Here is a 22,124-nt window from a genome sequence, read left to right as displayed (position 1 = left end):
ATTACCTATTTTGTTCTTGAACCTTGCGATTAAATGATAATAGGTCGCAATCTAAATTTCACTTACGGATGCAGGATGATTTCCACTGCAGCTTTGTTTCTCTCCAACTGCATTTTGTTACAATTGTAACAAACACATCTTATAGCCTGGAGTATAGTCGCACCTGTGCATATGCCGTGTCACAAAAAGGTTGTAGGGTACTAACCACAAAGTATGTCGGAAGTGAACGGTGATTTTATAATTATATATAGTCTATCATCATTTCAATACCTATGGGGCCGTAACAACCGGGTATATGCAGACGCCAATGCTAGATGCGTGCGGTAGTTACGGAACAAATAGAGTAATTTGCCGCGGCACAACCTATGGAATGTGTTGATCACAATGGAATCGATACAATTGCGACACGACTCGACTCGAGTCAATCTGTGTATTGACTCGACTTGGACTCGAGTCATTGCGCATGACTCGAACCAAGTCATTGGCTCGAGACTCAGACGGCCCAGACCGACATTTAATTGTAATTCCGAAGCCAACACACTATTGGGATTTCGTCTGCTGGTACTGGTACTTGAAAATGCGACCAGAAACTGCTAAGAGTGAGGAAAATTGGTATATTTTAAATGCGAGCCGTTCGATATCACCAAACAGAGTTATAAAAAGTGGGTTTACCAAGACTTTAACTGGAAACTGAGCAGTGAACACAATGACTTGGACTCGGACTCGATTCCTAATTCCATGACTCGGACTCGACCCTCCGCTCGATGACTTGGACTCGGACTTGACTCGGTGGTGAATTGAAATGACTCGACTTGACTCGAGTCAAAACTATAAAAGTGAGATTGACTTGTGACTCGGAGCCTTGTGACTTGGTTACAACCCTGAGTATTACCATGAACTCGAAACATTAATTTTGCCCCAGCCCGTTTCGGTTATGAAATTCCGTATGAGGGTCGTGATTCGCAAGAGCTACATCACAGCCAGCAGCAGAATGCGGGTATATGCCATTGACTACGGGCTTCCTCCAGGTGATTATTTTTTTATTAAGTGATAAATTCGCAGGGTATGTGCGATTTTGGAGCATTTCTATTATCACAAAACTTTAACTGCAGTGGTACGGCGCTATTGTGAGCATGAACGTAACATGGCTTTCGTATGTGAATGATATTGGAAAATATAGCTAAGGCATTCACGATGAATAGAAACATGTCTTTCCAAACCGCCCAAACGGTTGATATTGTTGAGACAAGCGATAATTTAAGCCACGTGAATATATAAACTATTATATCAGCGACCCAATTTAAGTCGAGACGTAGGCCTTATTCAACATGTCTTTTCTGCATTCGAACACGAATTACTGACCCGGAACATAATTTGATTATATGTATTATGTAAGTCCATGACGATCTCAAAAGTATTTTAAGTATTTTCTTAGTATCGAAGTTGTAACGAAATTAGTCATCCGTTGTTGGAAGTATAGACAACAGGCAAGATGAACCAATACATATATCACGGTGTTGAATTGTGTTTTATCCTCAGGTGAAAGGTCCGGACTAGACAGGATTCAGTATTTAAAATTAGGTTGACATTAAAAAATTAATCCTTATAATTTTGTAAACATTCTTCCCGTGACTATTTCATGGCGCTTTGTGACAATGCCACGGGTAAATCACGAACTCACAGAAAAGTCGTTTCAACGAACCTGAGTATCTTTCTACGACATGTTTTCGAAGCCGAGTTACGAAAAACCGAGGGTAGATAAAAGTATCGAAACTTTATTTTTCGTTCATAAGATAACTCTCAGTGAGAAAGGCGTATATTTTCTTTTCTCGAAAACATCGAATCTCATTACTCGAATCGAATCATCATAATTGATTCTCGGCCCAGATTGGTGCACTCGAAGCGTTGTACAAAGCCCTAGCAATGACCCGAATATGAACGTTGGGACCACAGAATTATACGCCCACATTCGACATAACCGTTTAACTTGTCATGAACCGATCACTCGGACTTGTGCAAACTTCTAGATTTCCAAAATGCGCAATTGTAACTAGAGCAAGATCTAGAACTATACTGAAATACGGTACTTAGTTGACGGTCAATTAACTAGATTGGTAGTTTGTGCGATTCTGACGAACCATTGCCTGCTTCCTATATTTTAATGACTGTGACCGACATGTCCAATAGGATGACCATGGCCATACTTGTAATCCACAAACCGGTAGTATATACATGCCGATTTGCCACCCTGGTGATAATCATATTCTTAATGATTTCAGTCTGGATTTGAATATATATTCTGCTTGTCTCTCTGGCATCACAATCTAGCTCGGAGTCCGCGTAGAATAGGACATGGATTACTCTCAGCCTAACATGATGCAGCAAACATCGCAGCGACAACACCTTTAAAGTTGCCGTAACAGCAGTTTTATATTAGTATAGGCCAGGGGCGGGCAACTTCTTAATCCGGCGGGCCGGATAGGGGAACATAAACATGAGGTGGGCCGGATTCCTGATTTTTTTTTTTAATGATTTCAGGGTAACTCCCCCCGTGGGAAGGCGCCACAGATCCGCTCATCCTACCCTCCACTACCCTTTGTACATACAATTGAGAGACGCACACATTCCTGCAGTTGGGCGACCGATTCACGAGCGAGCCCGAATCGGTGATATGAATGCGAGTCGAAATCCGATCATATTTGGCATATAGTCGCGCGAAGCGCGAAAAGTTTTTGCATATATGAATGAATTTGATCAATGGTATTGGTGAGTGTATGAGCAAGTGGTTTCTTCGAAAATTTACAGCACGTATAATTATAATTATGAACATTGATCATGGCATAAGAATATACAATCATACATCCATGAGCTTATCGCAACTCCTGCAACCCAACGGTCTCGGGCTATTCTAGTGTATTTATGATACTGTATTCTCATAATCAAGACACGCACGTAGAGACACTAAACCACGCGCCGCGCGCGAAAAGATTTTATTTTGAATCCATCTGCCCGAAAATATTCCACTATTTATAAATATCACGAAATATTCTCGAAAAATTTGGGAATGACATGGACCCATTCGCCCCTGGCTACGTCAATGCGGTGAACATCAGTTGTATTGGAAGGTCGCTTTGTCGTGCTACTGTTCATGCTTGAAAATGTTTGTGCCTAAATGCATGTACACGGCGACGCGGGCCTCTTCATCACGTAAGACCGAAAACTGTCAGCGGGCCGCACAAAATCCCCTCGCGCGCCGGATCCGGCCCGCGGGCCGTATGTTGCCCGCCCCTGGTATAGGCGAAAGGATGAAAATAATCAAAACTAGCATTAGTATTGCAGAAATTGACCAACACCATGGAATGTGAAAAGTACGAACACGTATGGAACAATTACGGCGAGCAATTCGAGTCTGTGAGGGGGAGGATAAAGACATCGCGGTACCAGACGTGATGCTGTCATTCTTTGGCGGATGATTGGCGATCCGCATTCTTCCTCATTTCTGTTGCGAATGCTGTTAGGGTCGAATCTTTCCTTTATTAACGGAGTTAGGCTTCTGAGCTTTGTCTAAACGCGATAAGAAAGAATGCTCCGATTTTCCACACTGTTAATAAGTCCTCAATTTTGTACTCACGTTTTTGTTTTTGGGAGGTTCATACGATAGACAGTGTGTTGAATCAGCTTCCGAAGCTCTCTGTTCGACAGGAAACCTGCCAAAGAAAGATAAAGATTCGGTGAAAATGGTACGGCAAGGAAGTATCCCGAATGATGGTGACGACATTGAACCAGCACCATGTACACATGGCTATTGGTAGCTATTAGTCAGGCATCGCGGCGTTACATCTCCCTATTTCATCGCAGTGGTCGTTTATACCAATGTCTGAAGGCACGGTTCGACATCTCGATATATAGTCGACTCCGCTAAATTTAGATACATTTTGGCTCCGCTAACTTTTCGCCGAATTAACCGGGCTCGACTGTATATCAAAGGCGGACTTTTATATTAACCTCGTAGGACTATACTGATATACCGACATCGTTCGAGCGACGAATAATGCTCTTGTGATATATCCAACCAACCTGTATAGTTAAACAGATCAATTTATAAATTCGTGATGGTCATAGGCACACAAATAGAGCAATTCCAACTTGGATTTTTTAAAATTGAGTGACAAATTGGTATAGCCTACTATTACTATATGGCACTTCTAGGGCAAGGAGGGACGATTTACCTGTACAGTCGGTTACAATCTGCGAATTCCCTTTTCTCCCATTTCCCTTTGACAGTCTCTATTAAGTGCTTGGAAAGGTAATACTGAAGCAACTTGATAAATGATAACCTGAAATGACAGTAATAAGGTTTGATTTGAAGACTCACGGTGCACACTGCACACACACAACCTATACGAGTATGAGCAATATACTTAGCGTATCAGTCTCTACTAGGAAGTGGACAAGTGAGGGATACAACCATCAAAAGCCCAGTGAACGCCTAAATACACCGGAAACACCATATGCCGATGCTGATATCGTGATATGCCCGTAAATTGCACCCACATCTTGTCCGGTCTTGTGGTTATATACATCTCATTGGCATTTAGCATGTTCGAATTTTAACATGACTATTTTACATGTTATTACAGGGAGAGTTGAAAATAAGGATGATGACAATATAATGTCAGCAGCAGTATGATATTGCAATACTATCCCTACCTGTTCGCGTTCCAGTTTTCGAGGCAGCTTGTCGCATCCCAACAAGATATGATACAAGACACTCGTCGCTTCGTGCCCGGAGAAACATTTCGAGTATGTTTTCAGATTCCTCCTGTGTTTCCTACACTGCATCGACTTTCGAAAGGATTCCCACAAATCGTTCAGTGAAACGATACTTCGGTATTGAGAACAAAGTCGGCTGATCTTGATCCAAATGGCCACTACGGTTGTCCTTGACTGAATCCGTAACTTGTAAAACTATAATTCCTAAGGTACCGATTACGATTGCGAGTCAGGTTTGAACATTCACGAATTTAATTCTCACTACTTTCTCCATCGATTTATACACCCTTGATGGCTATGCATAATCCGCTCTCCATAGAATGTGATTAAACTGGTATCAACTTGACGGTGACATCATATACTTTCGTTATCATATCACAATCAAACTACATGCATTCCTGTGCAAACAAACTCATGCATATGGTCGAAAGATAAATAGTTCGAACGGAAACCTTTATCATTGACCTGTTTTGTTCGTGACCCTGCGTTGTCACATATATAAATAGTTGCACGTGCCGACGATGTGTTTGTGCGATTTGGAAGCAATTTTATTATCACAAAACTTGTATCTGCTATTTGAACGGCGCTACTGCAAGCCTAAGTGTATGAATGGTATCGGAAGAAGCTAACGCATTTGCACTAAATACAGTCATGTCATTCAGAGTTGAGACAAGCGATAATTTAGGCATCCGGATTATATAAAAGCGACTCAATAGATCATTAACCAAATATGAATCGAGACTTACCCCAACACATCGTGCCTGTATCTCAATCCGAATTATGCATCCGGAACATATATTTGACAAAATTTATTATGTACAAGCGCAAGATTATTTTGTGCAATTTTATGTCATTTGTGTTAGTATGTAATCGGACTCTAGAGATAAACTGGATTATTCTACAGTACGGTGTCCGGACCAAGCAGGATTCAGTATTTCTAATTCACGAAGAAGGCATAAGCCGTTTACATATTTAGGTGGTTTCGACCTGCATTTACACCATCTTATCATATTTATATATGAGTTGACTCGAGTCCGGCTCGAGTCACGAGTTTCTGATGACTCGACTTGAATCGAGTCGTTTTTTCAAAATACGGAAATGACTCGACCCGACTCGAGTCATTGCGCATGACTCGAACCAAGTCATGCGTCTCGAGATTCAGACGGCCGAGACCGACATTTCATTGTAATTTCGAATAATAGTAAAGTAACCACACTCTTGGGATTTCGTCTATTGGTACTGGTACTTGAAAATGCGACCAGAAACTGCTAAAAGTGAGGGAAATTAGTATATTATAAATGCGAAATATTCGATATCACCAAACAGAGTTATAAAAGTGGGTTTAGCAAGACTTTTAGTGAAAACTGAGCAGTCAACACAATGACTTGGACTCGGACTCGAGTCATAATACCATGACTCGGACTCGACCCTCTGCTCGAAGACTTGGACTTGGACTTGACTCGGGGGTGAATTGAAAATGACTCGACTTGACTCGAGTCAAAACTATAAAAGTGAGATTGAATGAGTTACTACCCTGCTAATCGACGCACATTATTACCATTGATGCTTGACTCGGATTCGAGCAACTGAATCGTTGGGCCCATAGCCCTAGAAAAAGCACGGATTTAAACGCTGTTATTCCAAAATTGTAGCCCGATTCAACATATATATATATATATATATATCGGCTTTCAATTAAATAAAAGGGCAAAAGAAAACAGGAAACAAATGAACATCAAGATAATCAGTTTTGGGCCCTTATTAAGCGCCTCCAGTGTGGGCGGTCGTGGGCGTCTTCGAGCGATAGCCCGCGTTGCGCTAGCTCGGTCTCTATTGTTGAGCGCCATGTGGTTCTATTCCAGCCACCTCTGCGCCATGGCTCCGTCGGAATGTGGTTGATGATGGCGGCGGCTGGTTGATCGTCTTGATGCCGCACTAGATGACCGATTAAGCATAAGCGTCGTTCAGCAGCCAGCAAACGGCATGGGACTGTTTTTGTGAGTTTGCGCAGAGCATTGGTGGATATGTGCTCCGGGTGGTGGATGCCGAGTGCGTAGTGGAGGAGTGCATCGTAGTTGGCGTTGAGTGTCTTAGCCAGCTCTTCTGTCAGCGTGAGTGCTTCTATTCCGTAGAGAAGAACCTGCTCGACAGTGGCACGGAAGATGCGGGTCTTGAGCTGGGTTGAGGCACTTGAATGGAAGAGGCTATGTAGCCGTCTTGCCGCGCCCCAGGCCTTTTCTCGCCTCGCCTTGAGCGCTTTTCCAGAGTCAGCGACGTCAATACCGAGGTATACAAAACTCGTTACATACTTTACTCAACATCACCATAGCTTGCAATGCTAAACCGCTCACCCACAAAGACACACGATCCTAAGTCATGGTTTGTACTTTCATGACTATTTCTAACAGGTCACATAGGATGAGCAATTCACATCCGCAAACCGGTAATACAGGTCTGTCTATACTGCCATATTGGCAACTGTATTATATTTAGTGCTTCTGGTTTGGATTTGAATAGATTCTGCCGGTTTCACTACCATCACCTTCTATAGCTGAAAGCCTGCGTACAATCGAACATGGATGGATGATTCTCAGCATATTATGATGATGCAGCAAACATCGCATAGACAATATGCTTAGAGAAGCTCCACAGGTCAAAAGTAACCTGAACAGCATTTTTATATTGGCAGGCAAAATCGTGAAAATAACGAGTCAAAAATAGTATTAGTATTACAGAAAGTGATCAACAGCATGGGATGTGAAAAGTATGAAAACGAATGGAACAAATACGATGCACAATTCGAATCAGTCAGTGGGCGGGTAAAGACATCTTGGTACCAAACGTGATGTTGTTGTTCTTCTTTGGCGGAGGATTGGCGATCCGCATTCCGCCTCATTTCTGTTGCGAATTCTATTAGGACCGAATCTTTCCTTTATTAACGGAGTTATGCTTCTGAGTTTTGTCTAAAAGCAAGCATAAAGAATGATTAAATTTTCCACACAGTCAAAATCGTCACTATTATACTCACGTTTTTGTTTTTGGGAGTTTCATATGATGAACAGCGATTTGAATCAGTTTCCGAAGCTCTCTGTTCGACAGGAAACCTGCCAAATAAATATAAATATTCGGTGAAAAGTATTCCGCAAGGAAGTATCACGAATAATGCATATGGCTTTGATATTGAACCAGTACCATGTACAATTTTGTACATATGGGTATTGTGCTAGCCATTGCTTCCTATCTCATCGCAGAGGTCGTTTTAACCTGTGTTTCAAAGCAAAGTTCGATATCTTGATATCATCACCATAAGTAGTCCGACATGGGGTAAACGAGACATTATATCTGCCGCATATGGGCCCATATAGGACTACTTATTAGTGCGGAACATGAACCGGAGCCGGATTGGATATCCGGCCGGATTTTTACAATTTTGGCCGGACTTGATCGGAGCCGGATCAGTACTCTTTCTGTTACGGCCGGAGCCGGATCTTAGCCGGATCACTACTTTTTTGATACGGGCAGAATCTTTATAGATAAACATGACTTTTATAACTAAATAACTACCAACCAACCACACGCAAGGAACCGCCAAGCCAGTGCGAACATAAACAAGGCATATTTATCAATTCACGGAACCCCCGTACCGTGTAGGGCCGGATTTCTGGCCGGATATTTTCATTTTTGGCGGGAGCCGGATTGGAGCCGGATCAGTACTTTTTTCTGATACGGCCGGAGCCGGATCGGAGCCGGACCAGAGAATTGAAAAACCGGATAGGAGCCGGACCAGAGAATTTTACGATCGGCTCCGCACTACCACTTATATGCTGACATCGTTCGAACATAGAAAAATGCTCATATGATATACTAAACCTGCAGTTCAATAGTTAAATTATTCAGCATTAAACACATAAGAGGGATATTACTACTAAAATTCGAAAAATATTGGCGGATATTTATTATAGTTCTAGTGCATTACTAAGGTACTTCTGCGCCACGAAGGGGGAGATTTACCTGTAAAGTCGGTTGGAATCTGTGAACACCTCTTTCTCCCATTTCCCTTTGACAGTTTCTATTAAGTGCTTGGAAAGGTAGTACTGAAGCAACTTGACAGCCTGAAATGAAAGTCATAAGGTTCGATTTGAAGATGCGAACACACAAGATTTATGCGTATGAGTAATACGTTCAGACTGTAATCTGTATAAGCAAGTGATGGATACTAGATTTGACGCTCTGGCCCCATCTTGTGTTCAAAACACCCAAATACACCGGAAACACGAAGTGCCGATTATCGTGTTATGCCCGTAAATTGCACCCACATCTTTTCTTGGGGTTATATACATCGCATTGGCATTTCGTATGTTCTAGTTTCAACATGACTATTTTACATGCAATTACAGGAAGAGTTGAAAATACGGGCGATAGCAAGATAATGTCAGCGACATCACGATAATGCAATACTATACCCCTACCTGTTCGCGTTCGGGTTTTCGAGGCAACTTGTCGCATTCCAACAAGATACGATATAACAAACTCGTCGCTTCGTGCCCGGAGAAACATTTCGAGTATGTTTTCAAATTCCTCCTGTGTTTCTTACACTGCATCGACTTTCGAAAAGATTCCAACAGGTCGTTCCATAGTTCAGTGAAACGATACATCGGTTTTGATGACAAAGTCAATCGGTTTTGATCCAATTGTTGAGTGCTGTAGTCCTTGACTGAATCCGTAGTCATTTTTTGTATCCTGAGAAACTCCTAAGATATCTATCACGATGCGGCGTCGATTTGGAGAATCCACGAATGAATTCTCACTACATTCACCTTTCATTTATATGCTTATGGTGGTTATGCATAATCCGGTCTCCATAGAAAGCAAGCGATAAAGATGTGATTAAGCCCATGATATCAACTTGACAGTGACATCATAACCTTTCGCTATGATATCACAATCAAACAACATGCATTCCTATGCAAACAAACGCAAGGCCGAAAGATAAATAGTTCGACCGGAAATCTTCATTGTTACCCAGTGTTGTCGACCCTGCGTTGTCACCTAAATAAACAGGTCGCTTTTTGGGGATGCTACGCGCGGGTCCGCTATAATTTCCTCTGTGGCTTGCTTTTCCCCGATTGCACTTTGTGACAATTATGTAGACTAGTACATTCTATATCCCGGGATAGCATAGTCTATCTGCATTGTTGTAGAAGCTTTTAGGAGATAGTGATTTCAGTGTTAAAAGGATGTGAATTGTCAATTTATAATTGTACAGTGTGCCTGTGCAATTAGAAAATGTGCAATTACCGTTCCACGATGATGCCAGCGGCGTGATAATCGGGTTTGTGGACGCCTCCCAGATGCACACGGTAGTTCCGCATATTAAATCTACGTCTTTGATTGGCAACCGTAACGTATTCCTTTGATTATAATGATCATAGGGTGGATAATAAGAATGGAGCACTGGTAAAACTGAACAACGGAACCACCCTTTACACTTACTTCTCTATGTAAGTATACAAGGAAACGAATGAAATATTGACAACGTTAGGAATGGCTGTTGATTTAAAAATAGTGATCGTTATTGCCTCATACCCGAATCGTTCCCTATATGTGGTATATGACAATGGTTCTTAAGCGGCGATCCATGGAACACTAGGGGTACCCTGGAGATCAACAAAGACACGCACTCAACTCATGCATATGACTTGTGATGATACGTCCGTCTTCGCTGTCATTGGTTGCAAGTATTTACGATAGGAATGGTGTGAACCCCTGAAAGGTTCATGTTCGTGTGAACGCGAACCTTTTTGAAAGGTTCTGTGTGAACGCGAACGTGACGTCATATATTGCTAATCCCAACCCTACATTTCAGTGAAGTGATGTACAAGATACCTGGCGACGACTCAGGCCACATTATGCCACAATGCTGAAGTATATGCTGACTTTTTAAACATCACCAAATGTATCAACTGTACCAATCAAATGCTATAATAATCCTAAAATCAATATCTTCCGTCGCTTGGCCAACAATTTCGACGAAGACTTGCGAGGGAATATAAGCTTACGCCTTAACGGTCCAGGTCAGACCGGACAATGTGTTCAGCGGAATCTGACTATTGCTACGTTGATATTGAATAGAGTGTAAACGGGTTTCTATACTTGCTACCGATATTACCCCATAAACAAGTTATACAGTGGCCAACACCCCAATCGCACAGATTTGGGTTTTATGATACAATGAACATATCAAATCAAGATGGATCCCGTACGCCTGCTAGATTTATTACATTAGACAACGATGTATTCTTAATATAAATTGCATCGATTGGTTGAATAAGCATCATTTGCTGACTACCTACATGTACTGTATTTCATTCTTGATTTGTGATTGCGGGTCAAGCTCACAGCAGAGAGTTACTAAATATTCACGAACAGCAAGTATTTTTTTTACATTCATGGCAAGGTGCGTGCTCGTTTACTGTTGATTTTTTAATGTTGCCAGCGCTATGCATAGAGTGGTCCTATAGTTGAAATGCAAAGAATTTTAACCAAAGATGTTAAAATGACGTGATAAATCGTGATATCTGAAAAAGGCTCACAGTGAAGAACCTATCAAGGTTTGTTTGTGAACGTGAACCTCTAAATTTCCGAGGTTAACACACAGAACGCGAACGTAGACTTCACGTTCACACCATCCCTAGTAACTGGGCCCGATCAATAGTCGAATAGTGACTGTTGTGGTTAGGGTGATGTATTTTTTCGTTTTAATATAGTAGTTTCCTTGCAATTTGAGCGCGGCATCGTACAAAATGATGCGCCGCATAAAGCAATACGAATTTGGAATCCTGTGCGTGTCACGAATGAACTATTATTCTGGTACGTTTGGACGATTCCAATATATATTTTACTATCCCGACAACCCTGATGAGAGGTTAAGAGACAACTACATGCTACAAAGTGATTAAAAACAAATTGAAGATGCATCATCATTAATTTAGTGCCCAAAATCTTCGAAGACAATCCCTCCGTCAACTTTACCGGTACATCTGATCACGTAGGCTGAGAAAGAATTTTGATGGTAATATGTGCAGTAGGGTTGTCCAAAATTTGGAAAATCTCAAAAATGTTGGGTATCAATGTCTTATTCTATAGATTAGTGATAAAAAACAGCAATGAGCCTGGAATACGCTCACAGGAAAGTCGTTAAGATTTGTCGCAAAGCGTTTGAAAGTAGCGACCGACGAGTGGGCGTGCCAGCGGCCATACAACGGCCACAAAACTAGTAATCACGAAATCGCGACTCTCGTTTGGCTAATCGGCTATGCTTCAATGATCACGACGGTGGTGGCTTGCTGATTAGTTGTTAAAAGAGTTTGCTAACGACGGTGATTCTGTAAGCGCATTGTAGGTTGGTTGGCAGATAATGATTTACGATTAGTTCAGAACATGTTGAGTTACTAAATACATGATGATGAACAAACAACAGCTGCTTCACACAAACTTAAAGCACGACTGGCTTACTGTGAGAGAAACGGCCTCAGCCTACGTGTCTGTTTTGACCGAGGGAAAGCAAAGAAACTGCGGAGAAATATTGCAAAGGCGCTTATATGCAAGTGGTGATCGAATTTCTTGTTTCAGAAAGGATGCATCATCATTAAATACAAATATAAAGCTTAACAATGACACTACTTTGTCTGATCTTATTAGGCTCCAGCCGCGATTTCTGTGCGTAGTAAACCTGCTAGGGATTCTGTTTCTACAATTACAGACTTTTATGCGCAGAAAACAGTGAAAGTCCAGAACATCACAAGCAGGGCTTTGGAGCCTGAGCCGGAGCCCGGAGCCTGAGCCCCGGAGCCGTGCATTTTTACCGGAGCTGGTGCCGGAGCCGGAGCTCTACATAAAATTCAGCCGGAGCCGGAGCTGGAGCCAGTTATTTGAGGGGTAGCTCCGGCTCCGACGTATTTCATAAGATGCTATTATATATGCAACAACCATATCTGCTGAGTTCACATAATTCAACAGCAGGCCTTCGCGAAATTAAGAATCTTTTCCTCTTTGGCGCTACCTTTTCCGACTAACCATATTCCCGAGGATTTAACAGCGGAGCAGTCATATGTACAATGTTCAATTTTCATTCATGAGTGCCGAACCTCGGTATGCGAAATATGCCTGTGAATGTTGTGGGTATTCGGCATACCCGCAATTTCATCATCAGCATAACCTTGTTGGCCAATTGTACGGTTCGAAAATAATGATCACTATGTATTACGCGAAATGGGAGAGAGGATAAAAACGTGATTTCGTTGCACATGTCGATATGACGAGCACGAGACGAGAAATTCCATCTCATCGTTGCTGTGAATTGAATGAGCAAATACTCGTTCTTTCGTGATAGTTCTTTAATCGGGTCGCGAAATTGGACAGTGCTATTGAGCATGCAATTATGCATGCTAATTGGAATTCATTACTGCGCATGATCGTAATTCACTCCAGTAAGGATGTTCGAGCTTAAATAGGGGATGGCAGAAAAGTAGCCCAAAACATCGTTTCACTCAGCAAACAATTGTCGCGGTGCGAGCTACTCAATACGATGTCAGGACCCCATGGTATTCTATGTTGGAGACAAATTACTGATTTGATACGCGATTTCCAATTTGTAATCATCTGTTGCGTAAATTCATTCTTGATGTCTGCTTGATACTCTAATATTCCCGGATTATCGCGCACTGTGACTTGTAAATGTGCAATGTGCAATTGTGCATACTGCATATTTTAATTCGTTATGGGCATGGCGCAATGTGCATGGCACACTTGGCACAGTGTTCAATTCATTTATTCGATTCGTTTGAACGGGAAAATATTATATTCCGATAAACTTGATTGACACCGGATGGACTGGTAACGAGTGTACCAATAACCATTGGCCCTTTGGTACAACTCGAATTTCTGTTGATAACGTCGTGATATCCGCCCATATTGCTCTTACTACAGTTATAGTTGAATAATAGTCGCACATTTAAAGATTGAATTGAGCTGTATGGCTTAATGTTACCGAGTACAGTGCCAGTGTTAAAACGCCGCATCAGAATTCTAATGCTGTACACAGCAATGGCAAGGAGTAAAGTGCGTTCTAGTGCAACTATGATGTTATCGACAATTGACAAGTATTCATTATGACGTCACAAGGCGACACGGCGGCACCTACCACCTATGTCTTCGTTGCTGCATCCGATGTTACGAAGGCTGACAGACTCTAGATCAGTGGTTCTCAACCGGGGGTCCGCGAAGCATTTTCAGGGGGTCTACGAAGCCTCAAATAGTTGATAACCTAATTTGTATTCTTTTACATCCGGATCAATTTCGCTTCATTACTAGTAAAACTCCAGAGCTCAAATCAGCAGAATATTCGTCTGAGATGAAATATCCTACTGTGAAGACCCATTTTAATTGCTAAATTGCCAATAGCCTACTGATACAAACATTTTGCTGTATAGAGATGTTTTGTTGCGGATTGTGGAAAAAATAGATGAGGAAGGTCAATCACGGTGACTTCGCAGTGTCTACAAAATTCATTTTATCCAGCGATATCCACAACCATTTTTCCATAATAACTGCTGCTAGCTAGAAATGACCAGTCTTGACGTTATATGTTTATTTAAAAAATTGTTTGTCAATAATCCTGGTGCCATATTTGTTGCGATCATACCTAAATGTTTGTTCGGAAGCGTTACTCGTTATCATTACATTCGCCACCATCAATGTTTGTGGAGATTGATTCTCGGCATTCGTTCATAGCAAATCGAAGGCACGGATTTTCAAGACACGACCACGTATTTCAATAAATGCAGTTGCAGAATTCGCTTTGAAATAATGGAAGTCAACCCAGGCAATTTCAACATGAACAGTATGATCATATTTTCGGAAAAAGTCATTTTGCTGCTGTTTATCACTAAGCCTGCAGTTATCACTTGCACAAGACGGATGACGATTGCACGATGATGCGCTAAATTGGATCAAAATTTTCATGGGGCTCCGCGGGGGTCCGTGACGGTCCAAAAGGGGTCCGCGTAGACGAAAAGGTTGAGAACCACTGCTCTAAATTACTATGGATAACCAACCTACGGGTAAATTAGTAATCTATATAGACCAGGGGTGGCCAACCTTTTCGGCTAAAGGGCCACATGAAGTTGACGAACGAGTGCGTTGCTCACTAGCCCGCACCAGGGTATATTGTGGGTCGACTGTATACCGCCCGCTGGGCTCAGTTTGCAAGGACAGGACTATTCGGCATCCGGACATATCGATATCGAAAATTTCCGCTAATATACAACAATCATTTTGTGCCTACATTTCATCGTCGACGATCATTCTGCGAGCGCAAACGCGAAAATACTTTCTCTCGTAATTGCGAATATAGTTAGACTCAATCGGCTAAATCAGGCGTTTTTTCATTTTCAGGTGGGGGTAGGCTACAAAGCAAGAAATCGTGTGACAATTAAACACGCGAAGCGTGAAGAAAAATTTTACTTCTTTTTTAGTTTATTGTAATGTACGACGATTTACTAAAAATGTGACTGGACCCTGGATCTGCCAATGCGTCGGAACTGATATTTTAGTCATCATCATCCCAAGTGTCGCGGCCAGACTAATCATATTTTTGGTTGGCATTGCAATTTCACAATCAGAGCAATTCAATTTCGATAATATAACAAAATTTCGATAATATAATGGGAAATTAGCTCGCGGGCTACTCAAAACCTTCTCGCGGGCCACATATGGCCCGCAGGCCGCGGGTTGACCACCCCTGATATAGGCAGACACCTTCGATAGTTTTCAGAGCCGGAGCCGGAGATGGAGCCGGAGCAGTGGTAACAATGCGGCTCCGGATCTGGAGCCGGAGCTAATGTATGATAGAAGAGAGCTCCGGAGCCGGAGCAATGCAAATTTACTGCTGCTCCAAAGCCCTGATCACAAGGGCTGTCCGTGGGGCGAAGTCTCCCAGCAACCAGTTTAACATGGTGTACCATTACGATTGTCTTCTGGAATTGAGCGGGCATGTTAGATGGATTATCGAAATATGGACGGGAATAGCAAAAGGGTGGAACACTCCTGTCTTTGATCAAAGGGGTTTGCTGTTGTGCAATGAAGCACCCAGATGCAGTGTTGGGATGACTCGAGTCATGACTTGAGTCACCTTTTTCGTATGACTTGACTTGACTCGAGTCACTTTGCTAAAATGACTTGACTTGACTTGACTCGGCGTATCAGAAATGTGGATTGACTCGTGACTCGGAGCAAAATTCACGAGTCAATATCAAGTCATCAAGTAATCGGTGTCGATAAAATTCACTGTATCTTGCATATGTCCGGATTGTTCACGAAACGCCGGTGTAACCCATGAGAGTGACCAATCATTCAATGATCGCGCGTTTTACTGAGCTTCCGTTGTTCTTTCACTAATCAAGTAACCGAAAACGAAGTGATCGAAGCTTACAGCTTACGTTGTCGCAAACTAGTATAGTAAAGTAATTTAATGGCATCATAATGTCTATATCTGTTATCTTTTCTTATCTTCAACAAACCTATTGTTTTATTGAAACAGAATTCGAACATAGTTTACAGTCCTCAACCATTGACGCGGGCTCGAATTGTATCGTATCAATTTGTAAATGGCTAATGTATTGTATCTTATCAATTCGTTTCTCAATTCTCCATTTTGGATGGAAACTATAAACTGAGGCTATGCAATTACTTACGTAGTTTAGTAGTTCTACGTATATGTAAGTGCTACAGCGCCTTCTTGCATGTATATTAACTTCTATATTCGTTCATCAGTTCAAAATCAATGACCAGTCAATCTGTATTTCATACATGCTAGCAAAATGCAATGACGTAATCATATCTCGTACTTCGAAAAGGCGACTTGACTTTAATTGTGACTTGACTCGTGACTTGACTTGACTCGACTCGACTTGACTCGAGTCACCTTCGAAAATTGATTGACTTGACTTGACTCGAGTCAAAATGTGCAATGACTCGAAATGACTCGTGACTCGAAGGTAGTGACTTTATCCCAACACTGCCCAGATGGTCTCGATCAATGAGAAGAGGAACCGACCTTTTTCATAAATTACAATGGTGAAGAGTGTGTAGATAGTTGTAATTCGGTTGTGTCATAATGTGTAACATTTTCTGGTGGTAAGACAGCCAGGAGTATTTAGTTGTATTAAGGCAAGCATCGCCTTACTGGACGCGGGGCGGTGCGAAACCCTAGTGGTCCAACCTAAATACTATCCAATCACTGTCTCATGAACCCATAGGGAGAGTATGGCAGCCAGGCCTTCATATTCCGACCCCGGGGATGCGGCCCGTAGTTCACGGCTGTTCTCCCCAGGCACAAGCATGGTGGCGGAGGGATCAGTGGCCGCAGACGCCCCCTCTAAAGCCTGCTTGTGCCGACCGTTTGAACATTGAAGAAACAGACGAAAAACGGTATAAAACGGAAGCAACCTTATGGGTGCTTTGAGTCCAACGACTCAGAGGGCCCTATTACGGGCGCTTGTGGCACATAGTGCTGTGGTGGAATGCCGCAGTGCTGTCACAAGCGTCACGGGGGGAGGTTTACTGCGGTTCCTCCAGACCCCTAAAAAAAAAGACAGCCACCTCGAGAAAATACAGAATGGTTGCGACAGTAACTCGCCCGAAGCGCGAGAAAGTATTTCAAGTTGAAGTATCTGCCGTGACGTACTCTATATTATGTTGATTTATCCACTTATTTGACCACCTGCGCAACTGCCGGGGTTTGGATTGCGGCAGTTACACACCTGATGGCGACAACATATGCCTATGGAAACAGCGATTTATGTGGAAAAGAACTAATCAGCGCCGGCTGTTGCGGCGCAGGATATTTCGATGCCATGATGCCGTTGGTATTTCTCCTTCATAGTGTTTTTATTGTAGTACTTTTTTATTATTCACTATACGTACATCGATGATTTCCAACCTTTTCCTGTATATCACGAGTTATATGAAGCCAATTTTGAAGCTGACGGAACTACATCGGTCAATTAAATTGGCAATTGATTTCACAAAAGAATCACTAAAAATCAGTGCGCCCCTGTACTAATATTCAAACAGGACTCAAGCTACCGCACCCTAAACCCCTCCATTATGGGGTGCTAGAAGGTAAATCGTAAATCAGCATAAAGTAAAGTCATTTGGGGCAGATTTTGTTCTTCTTGGTAATTTTCGTCGCCCGATTTAGTTTCATCGGATTTCTTTATTACATTATATGGATGCTTAAATATATCAAAAGAAAATATAATATATGCATAATATACAGAAATGTCTATTCGCTATTCTAATCAGTATCTAATCTAAATTCACGCTTACCAAAGAATCGGACATTGATAACAAATGAGATAACCACAGCACACATTGGTACCGAAAAAAGACAATGCAGCAATTTACCACTACATCCATCAAAGACAAGGAAGGACTCAGGGAAGAGAGAGAGACGACGATAAGCGAAGGAGCATGAGAATGCAAAGCGGCCGAAAGCTTGAGAAGTCAAGATATACGTGAACATAACAATTACCAATGGCGCGGCGTAAATGAATACACAGATAAGCGCGACGGTAGTATGCATGGGAAAACGAAGACAAGAACAAAGGAGTTCCCACAGTGAATATAACAACAATAGCATATAGCCGACCTGCATGTACGTGATGCGATAAAGATACAATACCAAACAATGGAATTCGCGATTCTGGTCCACGACCCAAGGACGATGATATTATAAAATATAAATTTTGGGAAGCGATATCTTGCTTTCTTGTATCAACGCTTTCGTAAGAAAACGTTTCCATCACTTCGCAACCAATTTAATTCGGTGTGAAGATACCTGCACAATCCATTCGGTTTTTCGTTATTGTGGCGTTAATATCTTGCCGTAAAACATCAATTCGTAAATGTCTAACCGTTTAATAAACGATACCGGCGCATCGCCAATCCAATTCGCCGGAGGTCCGCAGACGAGACCAAGGTATCGATTTACAGAATTATGGAACGAACTGCTGCGATACTTTCGCAGGACTATCAAATGCAAGAAGCATAGAAGAAAACTGAAATCGCATGCGGAGAGTTTCACTGGAACCAAGGCAGCCGACGTCTTACATCGAATTCTGGTGGAGAACGAAAATCTGCAAAAATTGCCAAAGAGACAACAGGTGTGGATTTGATATCACTAATATTGTCACATCGGGATATAGGTAGAAGTGGTCAAAGCAGGGTCATTGGTACTCAGGTTGAATTAGAAGCAATTATGTAATTTTATTCTCAAGTATATAACTCGACGTAGCGATTTCCAAGTAAGTAAAAGATAAATATTCTAGGCCTAGTTTTTGCCTTAAAACGAAGAATGTTATAAAAAAGTAGCCTGAAATCGAAGCCCCTTGAGGGGGCAGTGCAAGTGTAGGCTAAAATGACTTGGAGTACTTCACAAAATTGAAGTATACTTCGTTACTGACCACCTCGGAATATAGGCTATCCATCCGATTATTAGAAACGTGACGATACGTCAGCAGGATGAAGGATGTATTCTGAATAGTATATCCTAAACATCATATTTGTATAATTTTATACATTAGGATACTTATCGTGTATAAATATCATGTCATCTACAAAGCCATCATGTATTTCGCTCTGATTCAGACAATCCAGTCTAGTTGTAGGCTTACTGTGTCGTTAAACTAGCGGTTTCGCAGTGCCAGCTATGTGCTAGGGATGGTGTAAACCTCTGAAAGGTTCAGGCTCGTGTGAACGTGAACCTTTTTGAAAGGTTCTGTGTGAACGCGAACGTGAGCCTCATGACGTCACGTGACGTCATATTGCTAATTCCAACCCTACATTTCAGTGAAGTGATAGCCTATATTAATGCAGAGTTGTACACGATACCTATAGCGACGACTCGGACCACATACTGCCAATATTCTGAAGTACATATTGACGTTTTAAACGTCGCCAGATGTATCAACTGGGGCAATCAAATAATATCATAATCCCATAAAATCAATATCTTCCGTCGCTTTGCCAGCAATTTCGACGAGGACTTGTAAGGGAATATAAGCTTACGCCTTGACAGTCTAAGCCAGACCGGACATTGTATTCGGTGTCTGAGTATTGCGACGTTGATATTGAGCAGAGTGTAAAACGAGTTTCCACACTTGCTACCGATATTACCCGCATTAACAAGTTATGCAGCAGTAGCCGACACCACAATCGCACGGATTTGGTTTTTATGATACAATAAACCTATGAAATCAAGATTAACCCCGGACGCCTGCTAGATTTTGTACATCAGACAGCGATATCAATTTCATTGATTGGTTGAATAAGCATCATTCGCTGACTACCTCTACACGTAGTGTATTTCGCTCTTGATGTTGTGTAATGGCGGGTCAAGCTCACAGCAGAGAGTCACTAAATATTCGAGCAAACAATTTTGTAACAAAGCAAGTAAAATCTTTGAGATTGTCAAGGTGCATGCTCGTTTAGTGTTGATTTTTTATGCTGCCAGCCCTATGTATATAGAGGCCCGCAGGTGAAATGCAATAAATTTCAACCAAAGATGTTATAATGAAGTGAAAATTGTAATATATGAAAAAGGTTCACAGTGCAGAACCTACCAAGGTTCGTTTGTTAACGTGAGCCTCTAAATTTCCGAAGTTCACACACAAAACGCGAACGTGAACCTCACGTTCACACCATCCATACTATGTGTCGTGAAATAGGAACTTTGAAAAGTGCAGGGTAGCCACCCCGAGTACGCCTGTACCTTCATGGAATCAGTTCCAAATCGTATCCTATATATCATGCCAAAAATGACCATATATATGCTCAAGTCTTCGCGCTACAAACACCAGCGCAGTTGATACAATATTCATACGCGGAGGCTACTCTGGTATGGACCTTATATCAAACCAGTTGCATATTCAACAGGCAATCAAGTTGCTACAAAAATACCTCTCCGATAACATTATCGAAACTGTACGAGGGACATGGAGAGATGAGATATTTTCAGATTCGAGGAAGCTGTACAGGTACTCAGACTATATTGTACTCTAATTAAACCCATGGGTTAAAATCCCTTCAAACGCTGAATTACAAATGGGGAGTTTGCAAATATATTTCTTTTCAAATGTCAGCTAACAATAGGCTACTTTTATTGTATTCGCAGTGATGTTGCACCGTCAGTGCTTTTTCATTTTCCTCCCGCAAAAATATGCGCCATGCTGAATCTAAAAACATATTAGAGTGGACTTTGGACCCTTAGATCCAGTTCTCCCGGACCAATATACTCCGTTGATTTGACAATAAATCTTGAATATTCATTCCATGACTTACCGTGCAGCGATTATACACATGTGCATAATGCATACAGGTTTTCACGGCACAACGCCGAACCAGGTCCTAACGAGATCCCGCATTCCGATAAAAAGACAAATGAAAAAGGAGAGCTGGAGACGGACATCAAGTCGGCGTTGATCCCGAGACATGGCGGCTGCTTCGTGTTCAAGACCTTCTCTCGCATATTCAAATGATTCATGTTTCTTCACTTCAGTTTCACGTCCTTTACACGATGCCAAATTCTGCTCTTATAGCCGCAAGCAGGAATTATTTCCACTCACACCGACAAGCCTTTTTGTTGAAATAAACTAACTTTTGAGGTGACATTCTATTTTGGCGTCTTTGTTATTGCTGACCATAGAATAGTATCGACCAGGGGTCAGGAACTTGTGGCTTTTTGGCTACTGAATTCGCATCTTATTTATCAATTTGCTGTATTTTTTCGTTAATTTTCATGACTGTCAGAATTATAATGCTTGCGGTAGCTAAGACAAGTCTTAATATGTTCAAAACCTGGGACATCCAGGTGGTTTTAGGGGTTAGGAACCCGTCTTTTCATAATATTAAAATTTATCTGAAATATTGCCGGCTGATATTTGCTCATTTACCAGTCCGAGATAACAAATTATTTTCTATATTGGTGAAAACACCTTCAATATTTATTGGGATATTCACCGGTCAAATCTAATCCGTCGAGCCCGATGCTAAATTTGTATATAGTTGGAACGGCAAAGTTGCTATCGCGCAGGCAACCATAATTCGCTGTACCCGATATCGCGCGATGCGTTGAATAATCAGAGAGAAAAGCGAGCTTGGCGACGCCTTTATGACAATCCAGTATTCAAATCCCTATTGGCTTCCTGATCATCGGCGAGAAATGGACTCACTTTGGAATGAAAAGATAGGAAGGTGTCGAAACAACTTGGAATAGTTTTTAAGATCAGACA

The 22,124-nt window shown here is 41.8% G+C and overlaps 2 protein-coding genes across 2 annotated transcripts; one reads left to right on the top strand and one right to left on the bottom strand.

Annotated features, from left to right (window-relative positions):
* Positions 1-7,408: 7,408 nt before the first annotated feature.
* Positions 7,409-10,596, bottom strand: LOC145448085 (DEP domain-containing protein 1A-like). Its single transcript, XM_080326413.1, has 4 exons — positions 9,243-10,596; positions 8,785-8,885; positions 7,802-7,877; positions 7,409-7,736 (listed from the first exon to the last, which is right to left on the bottom strand). Exons 1-4 carry the CDS (start codon positions 9,501-9,503, stop codon positions 7,578-7,580), a joined length of 597 nt encoding a protein of 198 aa, XP_080182539.1. The 5' UTR covers positions 9,504-10,596; the 3' UTR covers positions 7,409-7,577.
* Positions 10,597-18,546: 7,950 nt separating this feature from the next.
* On the top strand, positions 18,547-21,508 carry LOC145447744 (DEP domain-containing protein 1B-like). The gene is made up of 3 exons (XM_080326003.1): positions 18,547-18,998; positions 20,770-20,870; positions 21,212-21,508. Exons 1-3 carry the CDS (start codon positions 18,741-18,743, stop codon positions 21,369-21,371), a joined length of 519 nt encoding a protein of 172 aa, XP_080182129.1. The 5' UTR covers positions 18,547-18,740; the 3' UTR covers positions 21,372-21,508.
* The last annotated feature ends 616 nt before the right edge of the window (positions 21,509-22,124 follow it).

The sequence above is a fragment of the Botryllus schlosseri genome, chromosome 10, assembly GCF_051294905.1.
Source record: "Botryllus schlosseri isolate E-star chromosome 10, Bs_hap1, whole genome shotgun sequence".
NCBI lineage: Eukaryota > Metazoa > Chordata > Ascidiacea > Stolidobranchia > Styelidae > Botryllus > Botryllus schlosseri.
This window is presented reverse-complemented; position numbering and strand designations above follow the sequence as displayed.